Source organism: Lontra canadensis, unplaced genomic scaffold (assembly GCF_010015895.1).
Source record: "Lontra canadensis isolate GAN:19392208 unplaced genomic scaffold, GSC_riverotter_1.0 scaffold101, whole genome shotgun sequence".
NCBI classification, from domain to species: domain Eukaryota; kingdom Metazoa; phylum Chordata; class Mammalia; order Carnivora; family Mustelidae; genus Lontra; species Lontra canadensis.
This window is the reverse complement of record NW_022631095.1, coordinates 6033597-6050260: the sequence shown is the minus strand read 5'-3', so window position 1 is coordinate 6050260 and position 16664 is coordinate 6033597. Positions and strand designations below refer to the sequence as shown.

Below are 16664 nucleotides of genomic sequence, written 5' to 3'. Positions count from 1 at the left end.
CATTCTTCATGGAGAAGGGAGTGATTTGTCCTCATGGGAATTCATACTATTTGGATTTGCCCCCATAACATTCTGCCCGTTCCACCATTCATGCACTTACAGAACACCTTATTCATCACCACTGTATGCCATATAATACCACTTCAGGCCCAGTAACTCATTCGATGGCAAAAGAAATGTGGCAGAGGGAACAGACCCAGTGCATTCACTGGTCTTACTCTCTTCCCATCACCCAGAAGTAGGTGGCCTGACAGAATGGTGGAATATGGTCTCCTGGAGGCTTACTGAGGGTGTCAACTAAACCACATCCTATGAGGTTGGGGAAGTGTGCTATTGACACAGGATATGCTCTAAACCAAGAAAGGGTGGGACAAGAGAGTGGGCCCTCAAAATATACCCAATAATCCACTGGTGGAATTTTTTCGAACAGTTCCCCTTAAATCTTAGGGTAACCACCAGGGAACACAGTCAGGGATCCACTGAATCAGAAATAAGACCATTTGGTGCTCCTTGCCCCACTGAACCAACAGGCACAAAAGAAAGGGGCTACTGTATTAGATCATTGACCCTAATTCCCAAGGGAAAATGGTTGCCGCTACACAAATGATGCAAAGGGACTACATCTAGAACCCAGAGGATTTATCAGGTACCTCAGAGTGCTCCCATGTCCAGTAGTAATTATTGCCTGACCTGGGTTACCTAGAAATGCCCGAGACAGGGATTTGGGAATGCTCGATTTATTTAGGGAGTGTCCTTCAAGAAAAGCCCTTAAGGGAAGGAAGCAGGATAGGGAAGGGGAAAGAGCTGAACATAGATGTGGTCTCAGACAAACTTGCCCTGAACATAAACTATGCCATAGATTTCCTCCCTTTGAGGCAAGGGCACTACCTTGCATACCCTGTATCACTCCTTGGGAATGGCCAACTTTTGAAGGAAGCTGAAGGCATCCTCTACAGAAGGGCAGGGCTATGGGCAGTTAGCAACCCTTACAGCAGTAGGGGACAGGTGTGCGGAGTGGGAGAGGGGAACAGTGCAGGGCGTACAGCATCTACTAGGAACAAGGGGAAGCTGCAGCAGCAGCCCCCCCAAAACACGTCCTCTGCTGGCAGGAATCCGTAGAAACAGATGTACACTGTAGATGTGAGGATAACTGATTGGGCAGATTTTTCTGAGGAAGCCAAGCCTACAGGATTTGGAGCACAGGTGAAGATTTTGGCCTTGAACAAAGGGGACCCTCTATCCTCTGAAACCAGAGAGAATGAAATCTCAGGTTTAGGCAAACTGATAAGCAAAGGGTGAAAAAAATTCAAAACTCACCTAAATTTTATTAAAAGTCTACTATTAATACATGTCTGGCATATCTTAGGGGCCGAGACAGTCATAGCATGAGACTGGCCTCTGATCTAATGGAGCATAATGTGTGATAAACCATCAGTTATAAAACAGTGTAAGGGCAATGACCAAGGAGGGGTGGGTCAGGGAAGTGTTATCTGAGACACAAAGAATTAATTCCCACCATGATAGCAGTAGGGAGTGTTCTGAGCAGAGCAAAAAGGACAGCCTACGTGAATGCCTAGAGATGAGGGAGAACACAACACAGGGAAGATCTGAAAGAAGTTTTGGTGGTGGGGAGGGGGGTGGTGGCAGCAAAAGATAAGGCAGAGCCATGCCTACAAGTCAGGTATCAGCACAGTTGGAAACCATCAAAGGGTTTTAAAAATATGTACCTTGTGACCTGTTTGGTCTTGAACCATAAATAGGGCCATGGTTCCAAAACTGAAGGAGGTTGAATAAGGCCTGGTGGCCTCAATCTTCTCCATTAAAGGCAAAATCATCTGCTCAAGGTGAAGAGTATGAGTGCTTGAGAAAAATGACAAAGCCCTCAAACAGCTGGTGAAAGAATGGGAAGTGGGAGTAGTTGAGGGCCCAAACTGATACTAAGCCCTGGAATTTGGTGCAGCATCAATCTGCACCTGTGTGTGCTAGTGACCAGCAGAACTCGGCATCCTCTGCATTCGCCAAACATACATTAATTGCACCTATTTCAAGCTGTACCATCTAGGAAGATGCACGTGGGCTGGATCCAGGGTCGGTAACTTGAAGAGTGGTTACAGCGGTGGGATAAGGATGCACAGACCTTGAACGTGCTGCGTATCAGAGCACAGGCTCTAACAGCAGGAAAGGAGGAGGTCCAGGAGGAGTCAAATATACTAGAAGAATGTAGGTGTCAAGGAAATAGAAGTTTGTGGAGCTAGAGTCCAGAGGAGAAATGAGGAAATTGCTGAAAAGAACCAAGTGCAGGCAAATTACCAGGTTGCATTTGTGAATCTGAAGTTTTCGAGATGGAAGTTTAAAGAGCAACATAGAGTTTAATACAAGTCACTGACCTGAGTTTAGGGAGCTTCAGGGTGGATGCTGGGCATTTTGCATGGTTTAGTAGTTGTGGCAGAGAGGGGAGCCTGGGTGGCTCAGTGGGTTAAGCGTCTGCCTTCGGCTGAGGTCATGATCCCAGGATCCTGGGATCGAGTCCCATGTCAGGCTCTCTGTTCGGCCGGAGTCTGCTTCTCCCTCTCATTCTCCTGTGCTCGCTCTCTAAAAAAAAAAGAAAAAGAAGTTGTGGCGGAGAACATGGGTCAGGAGCTCAGATTCTTAGGCTTTAGGATCACAGTAAAGAGGCCAGAAGATGGTAATTCCCTTTGTGTGGTACCACCTCCTTTCTGTACTTCCAGAAAGGAAGCGTGACAGCCAGCGTGACATCCTAGGAGAAATGTTTAGCTGGACACCTTTCAAAATTAAGAAGCTGGCAAGAAAATAGCTACAAATCTTACATGGTATTCTAGCAAAAAGCAAGAGGCAATTTCAACTGGTTGGCACCTAACCAAAGTTCCTTTATTTAGCCCCTAGATTGAAAATATTAATTTACAACTGTTACCTAAAGGAACACTAGAGAACTAAATACTTTAGGGACAAGTGTACAATTTCGCTTTGGATTTTGTTTTGGTAACTCCAGACCCAAAACATAAAGTTTAAAAACCAAATTAGTCATTTTTGCCACCCAAAAATCCTTACATAACACTTTATTAAAATTAAATAATGAAAAAAATTTAAGCCAGCTATCTGTTTTTATGACCTGTATAAAATAAAAATTACCCTGAGTTGTTAAAGTTCAATTTTCTACCTTCTACAAAGCCAAAAGAATTCTGTCACTGGGCAATCCTGGCCTACAAAGCGATGGCACGGTTAGGCTATTGCTGTGCATAATCAATCAGGAGACATTAAACAGCCTCTTTGAAACAAGAATGCTTCCTCAAGTACAAAACAAATAGATCACAGAATGACTGATACTAAATGACTTGAGAATGCTTCCTCAAGTACACAACAAATAGATCACAGAATAACTGATACAATAATGTAAAATATCATTCTAAGATATCTTCTGGGTGACTAATGAAACAAAATCAAATTTTAAAAAAATTTTGAGTAAAAGGGGTGCCTGGGTGACTCAGACAGTTAAGCATCTGCCTTTGGCCCAGGTCATGATCCCAGAGTCCCAGGACAGAGCCCCACATAGGGCTCCTTGCTTAGCTGGGGGTCTGCTTCTCACTCTGATCCTCCCCCATATCCTGCTCTCTCTCTCTCTCTCTCTCTCACTTTCTCCCAAATAAATAAATAAAACCCTTAAAATTTTTGAGTAAAGGGGAAGATAATTAAAAGTGCTATTTTTAGAATGGTACCATAAACTAAATAGCAAAATAAAAGAGCTTGGATTTGATAGCAGTGGTGCTTTATTCTGCTTCTTTGTGCCTGCCCTTCTTGGCACTTAATGTCTAAAGTTAGCATACTAACTCACCATTAACTTGAAGATCATGTATTTATAAATTATCACAATTAGTAAGAATATATTAGACCTTACATATGCCCATGAATAGTAATGTATATATTCATACTTATTTAAAATATAGTTTTTCATGTATATAAGTACCTAGTAATTTCTATTTTTAAAACATACCAGCTTTGAATCCTTAATCTCTTGGCTTTAAATCAAATAAATCGAAGATACCCGTGGTAAACAGAACTTGCTAAAACTTTCTGTATATAGAACTTGGCTTGAAAACTAATGAATCCACATTTTGGTACATTCTTTTTAGTAGGCAGGTAAGTATTGCTACTCCGGCTCTCAAATGCAGCCTCCCCTTCACCAAAGCAGGGGGACTCTTTTGTTCTCCTTCTCTCAAATGGAAAACAAATCTGGAGTGTTGGTGAAAATGATACTGATTGATGGGAAGAGATCATTAAAATGGCCTATTTTCCTGCAGGCCACATGTCCATATCATTGTAAAACCCTGCTGGGACAGAACCACCTTTGGCGCTCCCACTGCATGCAGCAAAGCACTTTCCACGTGCTAATTACTGCAAGAGCTCAAAGTCTGTTGCAGAAATCAACAAATAAAGAAGCAACAATATAATATGGACATACTTAGAAAAGATGAAATGCACCAGAACGAACGCTAGGCATATATCATGGCCCTCTGAGCCTTGGCCCCTAATCTGGACTCAGACTTTTTCCCATAAACCCAATTCTGGGCAACGACCCAGGGACAGGTTCCTCAACTGCGGCCGGGCCGAGGGAGGTCTGCGCGCTCCTTCCCACCGCCACCGAGGCCGCCCTCTGCTTTTTCCTCTCAAACTTCTTCCCAGCCTGGTCCGGGGTACCAGACCTCGAGGTCACCCACGGACCATCCACCCGCAGGTCTCCAGTAGGATGGAAGCACCCGCAGAGGCAGCGCGGAGAGTTCCGGCTCCCGCGCATGCTCCCTGACTGGACGACGCTCACGCTGGAGCCCGCAAGAGTGGGAATCCACTTCTCCACATTTTGGAGGTGACCTGGAAAAGTCTGTACCAAAACACTAGGTCCTCCAAAGAGGAAGGGGCCGGACGGTTACAGGGGGCTGACCGGAGGAGGCTGCTCGCAAAACACGGAACACTTAGCAGGATCGGCCAACCCCGACATGCGCAGAAGTCTCTCCCGCGGCAGCGGCGGCGGCGGCGTCTCCAGAGCCGGAAGGTAAACGACCTCCGCTGCCGGCGGCCGGACGCCTCCCGGGTCATGTCGGCCCAGGGTGACTGCGAGTTCCTGGTGCAGCGAGCCCGAGAGCTGGTGCAGCAGGACCTGTGGGCAGCCAAGGCTTGGCTGATTACAGCCCGCAGCCTCTACCCCACCGACTTTAACATCCAGGTGAGGTCCGGCCCGCGCGCGCGGCTGCCTCCGTGGAGGTGTGTGCGCGTCGCCGCTCTGGGGCCGCCCTGGTCGCCAGCCCTTCCTGCCTTGGGGGCGGCCGCCTCCAGTCCGGCCCACCCCGACCCGTCCTTCCCACGTCTCCCCACCTCCCGCGCCCCGCTCTCTGCCACCCCTCGCACGCCTTCTCCCCCGCGGGGCCGGCACCCTGAGACCCAGCGGACCCCGCCTGAGGTCCGGGCGGCTGGAGACTGGGGGTGTCTGCTGCTCGGTGGCCGGGCGGCGCCGCATCGCCCCGCGGAAAGGCGGTTCTCCGCTCGTTCATGAGCGTGGCAGCCATTCGTTTAGTGCCTGCTGCTGTGGAGACGTTATTCGCCCTGTCTTGGGGACCGAAGGATCGTGAGTGAGCCCGAGGGTCGCACTCCTGAGCCCCGCGGCTCCGGGCCCCCGGGTGATGCTGGGCTCTCCGGCCCTCCCGGGTTAGGGGAGCTCGGCAGAGGCCGGCTGGCGCGGCGGGCGGTGAGCTAGGCTGCGCCCCGGGCGGAGGTCGTGACCCTCGCGGCCATCTGTGTTGCAGTACGAGATGTACACCATCGAGCGGAACGCTGAGAGGACCGCCACCGCGGGGAGACTGCTGTACGACATGTGAGTGCGGCCCGCGGGCCCTGGGCCTCGCGCGAGGCTCTGTGTGTGTATGTGTGCAAGCGGAGCGGGGAGGACCTCCCAGTGCATCTGCAGCTCGGGTATCTGCGGCTCACTTTGTTGCGTCCGGGCCCTCCGTTAACGGCTGGCAGGCCTCCCGCAGAGAAGGCTCCCGGTGTTTGATGCCTGCTGAAACTTTTCTTTCCGGTATTTTATTTTACTTTAGAAATAGTCGGTACCCCTGCAGTTCAGACAGTACTGATGCATAGAAAATAACAAGTCCGAGTCCCTCCGACTCGACCAGAGTTGAGTTTCGTGTGTCTGTGTGTACATGTATGCACAGTACAATACGTATAGGTTGGTTTTTGTGGGGAAGGGTTACAAAAGTGAAATCATACTACATCCGTCACGCTGCAGCTTGCTTTCTTCACCCTCTGTCATGGAGGGATGACTTTTTTTTTCAGTATGTGGAACTCTTTCATATTTGCATAGCATTTCGTAATACTAGCAGACATCGAGGTATTTCCAATTATTTGAGATTATATTCAGAGTATCAGTAAGCAAATATGTACCCATATTTTAGTATTTTTCTATAGAGTAGATTCTTAAACATTGATTTTGACAGTCAAGGATATTACATAATACACTATCAAATTACTCTAAAAAATACTATTCCAATTTACATTTCTACTAGCCGTGTATAAGAGTGCCCATTTTCCCACATATGTGCTAGCATTCATGTTATCAGTCTATCAGATTTTAATTTTTGCCAATGTGATAGAAAGTGGTATCTTACTATTTTTTAAAAATTTGTGTTCATTGTATTACTGGTAAGACTAAGTATCTTTTCAAGTGTTCTCTTTGGCTGTTTGTATTCTTTTCTTTGGGTAGGATTTTTTTTTCTTGTTCATATTTAGGAGTGCTTTATATATTATGCTCATTTGTCTTTTCACTTACAAAAAACTCTAAAAACTTTTGTGGTTAACCTCATTTTCCTTAGTTTTTATTTTTATATCTTTATTTTGGCTCGTTTCAGTACATCAACATGTTCACTTGTAATAAAGAAAAGTGTGTATTTCTCCATATGCTAATGCTCTTTTCTTTTTGTAATACTATATAGAATCTGACATTTTAATTTAATGCATTCATTTTAAAATAGGTTTGTGAATTTCCCAGATCAGCCGGTGGTGTGGAGAGAAATCAGCATTATTACTTCAGCGTTAAGGAACGACTCACAGGATAAACAAACCCAATTTTTAAGAAGTAAGAATAGAATGATAATGGTGTATAAATTACCGTTTCTGGAACACTAATTTATATATAGCAATTTCATAGAAAACTCAACATCTGTGGTATTGGTACCCAAAGTCTGTACAAATGATGTCACTTGGTCCCTTGAGCATTTGCTTAGAAACCTCTAAACTCCCTTAAAGAGTGTAGATTTATCAGTTAGCCCAGAAAATCAAATATATTTTTAACAGATTTTATAGTTATCAGAAAGCATCTGTAGATTAGGCAGATCTCCACAAAACAGGAGAGAAACTTTTAGTGATTTATGACCTTTTCCATTAACCTTCAGTCTGTGTTGGTTGTGATAGCCAATCAAAGATTTCAAATTCTGGATGAAAGAGTAGGTGATTTCAACTTAAACAAATGCATCCTCTTTATCTCAGCCAACAGCAAGCACTGTTATGACCCTTCACCTACGCCATTCTTACCTTCCGGACCCAAATCAGGCCTCCAAATGATCCTGAAAGGATCATTCAGCAAACATCTGTGTCCAGTACCATCTGAGCCAAAAGCCTCTTCTAGGTTGTAGGTAAAACTCAAACAATGATTCTAAATGTAGACTTACTGTTCTATACATGAAAATGCCTTATTTCCACTGTAGCTTCAGGATTTTCTTTCCAAAAGAAATTTTTTAAAATAAAATGTGTTATGTACAGGTTTGTTTGAAACTCTCCCTGGTCGGGTCCAGTGCGAAATGTTACTAAAGGTTACGGAACAATGCTTCAACACATTGGAACGATCGGAAATGTTGCTTCTACTTTTGAGACGCTTCCCTGAGACAGTGGTGCAGCATGGGGTATGACTTGACCCTTTCCTTTTTCTCAAGAGAAAATAAAATCGATCAACACATTCATCAGTTCGGTTAGAAGCTCTAGTGTGTATTACTCTAAAGCAGAAATTCTAAATTTCTAAATATTTAGAATATCTAAATATTCTAAAGCTGAAGAACGCTAGGTAAGATTGAACTTGAATCAAGGAATCTTCATCAGTAAAGCTAAAAGGATTTCACTGTCATCAGACTTTGTAAATTTCCAGAAGTTGTCCCGTCAGTGTAAGGTAACAGTGACCAAGTTTGACTGTGCTATTTATTTGCAACCTGTAAAGTACAGTAAGATTTTTTTAAAAAAATCCTATTTCAGAAGTGGCTGGGTGGCACAGTCAGTTGAGCGTTCGACTCTTGGTTTTGGCTTAGGTCGTGACCTCAGTATGGTGAGACGGAGCCCCACATCAGGCTCGCAGCTCAGCATGGAGTCCTCTTGAGATTCTTTGTTTCTTCCTCTCCATCTGCGCCCACCCCCACCTGCCTGTGCATACTTTCTTCTCAAATAAATAAATCTTTTTAAAAAATCCTCTTACATTATGGTCAACAATGTTTGAATTTAACTGAGCGCCATAGTCTGTAGTATTCACAGGCATGTTTTTCATGTGCTTTTCCCCCTATTCCTTCTATCTGTAATAACTGTTGAGTGCTATTGGCAGGCATTGGCAGGCATCTCCTTCCATATTCCCTGGACCCCTTGAGGTAGACAGTATTCCACTTCACAGATGAGGAAACTGAGTCTTAAATATTTGTCATTAACTCTGTTAATTCAAACTCTACTGTTTATTCTTACCCACACTTATCTTTCAAGCTTCTGGCCCCAGTTGACATGTTCTGTACCTCCCTCGATTAGTTTCCTAGGGCTGCTGTAACAAAGTACCAGAAAACTGAGTGGCTTAATACAACCAAAATTTATTCCCTCACAGTTCTGGAAGCTGAAATTCCAAAAGCAAGGTGTGCATAGAGCCATGCTCCCTCTAAAGGCTCTAGGGAAAAATCCTTTCTACCTCTCCCTGGCTGCTGGTGGTCACCACCAATCTTTGTCATTCTTCAGCTTAACAGCTACATCATTCCAGTTTTCTCCTCTGCTGTCACATGGCTTTCTTCCCTGGCTGTCTGTGTTCCTGTGTCTTTACATGATCCTGTAAGGATTGTCGTCATTGGATTTAGGGTTTGCCCTAACCCATTGTGCCCTCTTTTTAACTCATTGCATCTAAAAAGACCTTACTTTTTTTTTATAAGATCAAATATATGTAGAGTCACATTCTGAGACTCCTGAGTGAACGTGAATTTTGGGAGGATGCTCTTCAACCCAATACATTCCTTGATCGTTACTCAGCTATTCGCTTTTTGTGTTATATCATCTTTTCCATTGTTTTACCCCTGCCCTGTGCATGGCCAAATGATCCCAAGGAAGATAATGCGGATGTCTGGGTGGACTTTGATAAGCCTACTTTCTACTCTGCTAGGGAATCCGTGGTAGAAAGGAAAGGAAAGGTGGCCTTAAAAGTCACAGTTGTGTCCAGCCTAGCATAGGCTGAATGACTGGCTACTCCTGACAACTCTTGAAAGTGGTAAGGTTTGTCAACATAGTACATCTCGATGTAGAGAATACAGTTAATTTCAACATTTTGTAGAAAATCTCTACCTCTCCTTTTTCATTCTAACTAGTTCCAGTGGTTCCTTTAAGTTTCTGTAGACATTTTGATAGCATTTTAATTTTGCTAGTTCAGAGGAGAATAACCAAGACAAAGTCGTCAGTGGTCAGGTTAAATTGGGGTTTCCTTCTGGGCTGTGTTGCTGATGTATTTTGTTTTCTAGTCCTTAAAATGAGAATATTTGTTTTTTGGGGAAGTTTGCATATACACACTGTTTGGTAAATATAGAAAGCCATTCTTTATGTAATTCTGACATCTTAAACTGTAACACATTTAAATGATTTACTCTATTTTGAAACAGGTTGGCCTTGGGGAAGCATTATTAGAGGCTGAAACTATAGAAGAGCAAGAATCTCCTGTAAACTGCTTTAGAAAATTATTTGGTAAGAAAAATTGTATTTTGTATTAAGTCCTTATGTAGGAATATGCTGAGTAAGTATCATTTTGGGGGTAAGATCATTCGTGGAAAGCAAAGGAACTTTTCATATTATGAAATTTAAATCCTTCTTTATTTTTTTAGTCCAAAAAGCATTTAAACAACTTCCAGGGACTCCTGGGTGACTCAGTCAGTTAAGCGTTTACCTTCGGCTCAGGTCATGATCCCAGAGTCCTGGGATCAATTCCCACATCAGGCTCCTTGCTCAGCAGGGAGACTGCCACCTCTGCCCCTCCCCGGTGCTTGTGGGCTCTCTCTCTCTCTCTGGCAAATAAATAACATTTGATACCCCTGAAAGAATATATTCAAGTATGCGGCATAATAATAAACATCTGAATTGTCACCCAGTGTAAGAACTAGACCCTCAACCGTAATGTAAAATCTGCTTGTGTAGTTCCTTGCTCACTCCATCCACTAGTGTCCCTGTGCACTGCAATTTTTAAATAAATGTGCCATAAATGTGGGTTTTTTCCCTATATATTTTAGATACTACATTAAATGAACTCTAAAATAAATTTCATTTCTTTTTTTTTTTTTTAAGAATGAAGATTTTTTTTTTTTTAAAGATTTTATTTATTTATTTGACAGAGAGATCACAAGTAGACAGAGAGGCAGGCAGAGAGAGAGAGAGAGAGAGAGAAGCAGGCTCCCCGCCGAGCAGAGAGCCCGATGCGGGACTCGATCCCAGGACCCTGAGATCACGACCCGAGCCGAAGGCAGCGGCTTAACCCACTGAGCCACCCAGGCGCCCCTAAAATAAATTTCATTTCTATCAGAATTGTAGGGTAGACGACAACTGAATTTTTTTTCTTATTTTTCCGCTTCGACAGTTTGCGATGTCCTTCCTCTAATAATTAACAACCATGATGTCCGATTGCCTGCCAATTTATTATATAAGTACTTGAACAAAGCAGCTGAATTTTATATCAATTATGTCACTAGATCTACTCAAACAGAGAGTCAGCATCAAGGTAAGTGAGAATATGCTGCAGTTTTATTTATACAGATGTTAGTAAGTTGCAAACTCAAAAATCCCTCATCATTGTGATTATTCTCTGGATGCGTACCAGTGTGATAGTGTTCTAAAAGATGGTTCCTGGAAAAAAGTACCACAGGTAAGAAATGAGACTTTTCTGGAGTAAGTTTTGCGCTTTGACTGAAACAGTCAACTTGCTGAATCATAATGTTAATGTCCTGAGCTTCATACACGTACCAAAGCTCAAAGGGCATTTTTTGCTGTTCCAGTGGCTGGCTGTGGGTCCTTCAACAAAACACACGATGTGTTGGGATTCTGTGCTCTTGCCTCTTGAATAGGGATTCAGACTCTCTTTCTCTCTCCAGTACTGCATACATAGTAAATAGTAAGATTAATTGTAGGCCTCTTTTTTCTCATTTCCCAGGTGCCCAAGAAGCGGCTGATTTAATGTCACCCAGCAAACGGAGCTCTCAGAAGTACATAATAGAAGGGCTGACTGAAAAATCATCCCAGATTGTGGACCCTTGGGAGAGGTTGTTTAAGATTTTAAATGTTGTTGGAATGAGATGTGAATGGCAGATGGATAAAGGAAGACGGTAAAAAATTGTTCATTTCTAGAATTGCTTAGCAAGCCTTCTGATACTGTAATCTCAGGATTTTTAAAAACAAAAACACTTTCTTAAAAAGCATATAATGTATAGATACAGTTTTCTTTGGGCAACTCTTGTAACCTTGGTATCTGTGCAAAAGAGGGTGGTTTTCACTTTATTTAAAGATTCCCAACAGAAGTATGAACTTGTAAGATGCTGTTGAGCTTGAAGCACTCTTTGGCATTCAGAGGAAAGAGTAGCTACTCTGTCATGTCTGTGTCCTGAGAGAGTGTTCTGATCACTGCTCTAATTCAGAGGGGGAATTACACATGCCTCCAGCCACATTTGGTAAATGTCACGCTTCTGTTGGGGCTTTTCTCTAGACCTTTTGCTGACAAGCCCAGGGTAATTAAATAATTTTTATCATCCTTCATCTTTCAGAAGCTATGGTGATATTTTGCATAGAATGAAAGATCTCTGCAGATACATGAACAACTTTGATAATGAAGCTCATGCAAAATATAAAAACCAAGTGGTTTATTCCACTGTGCTGGTCTTCTTCAAGAATGCATTCCAGTATGTCAACAGCATACAACCATCTCTATTCCAAGGTTAGTAGAAGAATTCTAGTCTCCCAAAACTGGCTTCAGTTGGGTGATGAAGATGATGAAAATGTTTACCTTAACATTGTTCTTGGATCGAAATCATTGTGGGGTGACACGAGTGCTTTTTTTTAAGTTGCTGGTACTTTTTATGTAAGTACATTTTACTTTGAAATTTCTATATCGGGGTACCTGGGTGACTCTATCGGTCAAGTGTCTGACTCTTGATCTCCACTCAGGTCTTAATCTCACATTTGTGAGACTGAGCCCCATGTTTGGGCTCCACACTGGACATGGAGCCCATTTGATTAATTAATTAATTAAATTTCTACATTAAAGGATATAGTGGTACTGTGAAACTAAATACGGATATTCAGTGCCTCTGTTTTGAAAAAGCAGATGTAGCAAAGTACTGAAGTAGATATCACAAAGGCTTTGCAATAGACAGAGATTTTTTTTTAAATTGTTTTTATAAACATAAAATGTATTTTTATCCCCAGGGGTACATTTTATCGCCAGGTTTACACACTTCACAGCACTCACCATAGCACATATCCTCCCCAATGTAGACAGAAATTTTTTAAATAACATTTTTGCATTTTGCATATAAATTCTAAAAAATGTGAAAAATAGAAAAGTAAGAGAATGAAATCACCCACCCATCCAATATAATACAGCTCTCATTTTTGTGTATTACCTTATTGTCTCATATATTTAGATTTTGTTTGGAATTTGTAGCTATCAGGTATTACACATAACTTCATAGTCTTGAGTTTTTGGCTAATTTTATGATTCATGATTACTATGAAAAATTTGTAGACACATAAGAGCATTTGTAATCTGTCATTGAGAGAGAACCTTTATTAATAATGTGTTGTATATCTGTATAGCCCCTATTCCTGTATATTTGTTTGTCTACCTAACTGGGATCACTCCGAACATACTTTTTACACCTGTATTTTCAAACAACAGCTGAGTAAACTTCCACCTGATACTAAGTTTTCTTTTCCTTGCCGCATTTCTAAGTGTTGGTGTTTTCCCCCCATCCATAGGTCCTAATGCCCCAAGCCAAGTTCCACTGGTTCTTCTTGAGGATGTATCAAATGTGTATGGTGATGTAGAAATTGATCGTAACAAACATATACATAAAAAGAGGAAACTAGCTGAGGGAAGAGAAAAAACCATGGTAATCCTTTCAGATATGATTATTAACAGATTATATGTTTGTGGTTTGCTGGAAATGAATGTAAAAGACAGCTTTGGAGCTAAATTGATAAAGCTTAGGTCTTTTAATTACAATTACTGTGTAAATCAGCGGTTCTCAACTGGAAGTGATTTTGCCCCCTCACCCCTCAACCCAGGGACACATGGCAATGTCTGAGGACACTTTTTGATTTCCACGGCTTGGTGGGGAGGAGTTGCTGTGAGCACCTCCCCTGTAGAGGCGGGGTGCTGCAAATAGTGCTACAAGGCACGGGACAGTCCCACCACAAAGTGGCTGTCTGGTTCAAAAAGCCAATGTTGAGAAACCCTGGTATAAATTAGTCTTACCTGTTGTGACTGAATGGCATCAATTACAGGTAAAAAGCAAAGCTAGAAGAACTACACTGAACATCTAGACAGGGTGCTGTGCTGAGTCCTGGCCTCAGAATGGAAAGGGTGAGGTGATCCGGCTGGGAAGTTGTTACAAGCCAAGGGGAGACGTTGCAGAGGTTTCATGAAGGAGGTCAGCATTTGAAATCAGCTTTGAAGTATCTAGATAGAGGAGAGGGTTTTGTCATTTAGAGTTGGAGGGTGGATTTTGTGAAGAGAAGACAGTCTGCACAAAGATGTGGGAGGCCAGAGAATGTGAAGACCTGTTGGTCTTCTGAGGGGGCCAGGCAGCGGGTCTGGGCAGAATAGTGATTTCTAAACTTATTTTAAAGCAGAAGAACCTTTCAGTGAATGCTTTCATGGAGGCCCAGTTTGTAACAATATGACAGCGGAGGTGCTCTAGGTCAGGAGTCAGCAAACTTTTTCTTTGAAGGGCCAGGAAATAAATAGTGTAGACTCTACAGGCCCAACAGTCTCTGTTGCAGCTACTCAGCTCTGCTGTTACAATACAAAACAAACAAACAAACCATAGACAATAATAAATGAGGTGTCCATGTTCCAATAAAACTTTATTTATGAAAATAGGATCTGGTCTGCAGATCGTAGTTTGCTAACCCATGCTCCAGGTGAAATACTGCAGGGGAGCCTAGAGTCTCACCTTCCTTCTGTCCCTTCTCCTCTCCTACCACTTCTTCAGACCCTGAGTTATACTCACTAGCCCCGGGCATGAGGAGAGATGTGCCTTAAAATCAGTTCAATCTGATGTCTCTGTAAACTGGACTGTATGATAAAGAATGGAGCAGGGACGACAAAGCCTTTCTGAAGGCTTGTAAGGTTATTAAACCTTCTGATAAACTCATTTGTTTCCTCCCAAAGAAAAACCCACACATGCACAATTTCGGAAATCATTTCCAAGGTTGAAAGATGCTTTGAAATCCGGCCATGAGCCCTAGGTTCAGAATTCTGCTAACCAGGCTTTCCCAGATGCCCTCTGATTCATTTTTTAAAAAGATCACTAAGGCTGCTAGGTAGCTACTCTCTCCTTCTCTCCTGACTGTCCTGGTGGGGTCACTCGTTAGCTCTCCCTTCTGGTTTCTGTGAGTGTGTGGTTTAACCGGGCACTTCACACTAAGACCACAGTCATCCTTCCTGCCATGTGGATAGTGAGTCGTCTGATACTAGTTTTAACTAAAAACAGTGCCATGTCCCATATAAGTCAGTATAAATAACATGGCTTCCTCAGTTTCTCTCCGTCCCCGCCACCTGCTCCCTGTCCAAGCCACTCCAGTCTTACATACGTCATCGGGGGTGTCCTCTTGTCTCCCTTCATGCACTCTTGCTCCCTACCGTCTCTTCTCTACCCAGCAGCTGTAGTGATGTTTTTAAAACCTGAGTCAGACTCACTCCCCTGCTTTACCACCTCTAGTGGCTTCCCATCGTTCTGAGAATGAAATCCAAACTCTTCACCGTGGCTTCAAACCCGTTACTGAGCAAACCTTTGTGCGCCGCAGATGTGCTAGCCTCTCTGTGCACCTCCAGTGCTCTGAGCCCCTTTCTGCCCCTGGATCTCTACCCCCAAGCTGTGCCCTAAGGTTGGAGTACATCTCTCTGCCAGGCTATGTCCTTGTCACAGCTCTCAGCCCGGACATTTCTCCCTCTGAGGCCTCCTCGAAATAGCCATCCAGTTTTCTTTTCTCTTTCTGTTACTCTAATTCTGCATCGCCCTTATTGTTGTCTGTTTTCCTGTTTCTTCTTTGGCTGGTTTACGGTCTGCGTCTCCTGATGAGCTCTGTACAAGCTCTGTGGGGCCAAGGACACTGTCCGTCTTGTACCCTGGACATCTGGACGGTGCCTGAGCTGCAGCTGGTGAATGAGTGAATTCCCACTCTTCCCTCTCAGCCTCGGCAACCAGGCCATGGCATAGCTGTTTAAACCCTCCGGCTCCCCGGTTCCTCCTGTGTCTCATCTCTCATGGGTCATCTAACAGGCCCTGTTCTCAAACTCTGGCCCAACCTGGGTTTCCATCCATTTTAGTTTTCACTCTATTAACTGATTTTCCCTGTGTCCCACAGTCTGCCCCCAACCTGCTGCAAGTCCAGCCCTGTCTGTTTGAGCCATCACAGCAGAGGACGTCAAGCTCAGCTTAGAGATACATCTTATTTTACCCATGGTGTTCTGCTTCTTTTAATAACCGAACATCTGGAGATTGGGAGATTTCTCACAACAGTTGAGATGTCTGACTTCCTTAATAATTGGAATATTTGATACACTGGCCCCTGATGCTGGCTCACAGCTGGGGCCAGATGGAGGCTGCCCACTTCAGACGGGCATATGTTCTCCACCCAGCCTGATTGCCTGGCTCATGTGACGTGCCAGATGGCTGGAGCTGGGGGACTGTCCTTTCCTGTGGGCCACGCATTCTCCACCCGCCTAAACTTGGTGTATGTTCCCTGTAGTCAGGGTTCTTGCTTACAGCATCCGCCCAGAACTCCACAGTGTACTTCTGCATTTCAAAATCAGTTTCTCTAAATTTTAGAAACTCTTTGGAAACTATTCTCACATCTGAGGTCCCTTCCATAAACTCCCAACCTTGTTTTGAGGCAGGAATGTTTTCTATAAAATTGGAACAGAGAATACCCCATTCATATCAGTATATCCTATTAGATTGGCAAGATGTGGCAAGGAACTTGACCCTGATGAAGTAGGATACCTAATAGGTTTTGATTGTGAAAGGGATCTGGGTATCTGTCATTACTGTAGGAGGGTAAGAATAGGGCAGCTAAGTAGAGTGGGCAGGGAGGAGTCCCAGGCATCAAGGACT

General features: G+C 43.5%; 1 protein-coding gene across 6 annotated transcripts in view; it reads left to right on the top strand.

Annotated features, from left to right (window-relative positions):
* The first annotated feature begins 5034 nt into the window (after positions 1 to 5034).
* Positions 5035 to 16664, top strand: part of INTS10 (integrator complex subunit 10) — a 38865-nt gene continuing 27235 nt past the window's right edge. For all 6 annotated transcript variants that reach the window (XM_032838109.1, XM_032838105.1, XM_032838106.1 and 3 more), the window contains exons 1-9: positions 5035 to 5236; positions 5814 to 5881; positions 7038 to 7141; positions 7825 to 7964; positions 9948 to 10029; positions 10913 to 11053; positions 11483 to 11654; positions 12090 to 12259; positions 13303 to 13436. In XM_032838109.1, the coding sequence (XP_032694000.1) occupies positions 5108 to 5236; positions 5814 to 5881; positions 7038 to 7141; positions 7825 to 7964; positions 9948 to 10029; positions 10913 to 11053; positions 11483 to 11654; positions 12090 to 12259; positions 13303 to 13436 (1140 nt within the window). In that variant the 5' untranslated portion in view covers positions 5035 to 5107. The remainder of the gene's footprint in view (positions 5237 to 5813; positions 5882 to 7037; positions 7142 to 7824; positions 7965 to 9947; positions 10030 to 10912; positions 11054 to 11482; positions 11655 to 12089; positions 12260 to 13302; positions 13437 to 16664) is intronic.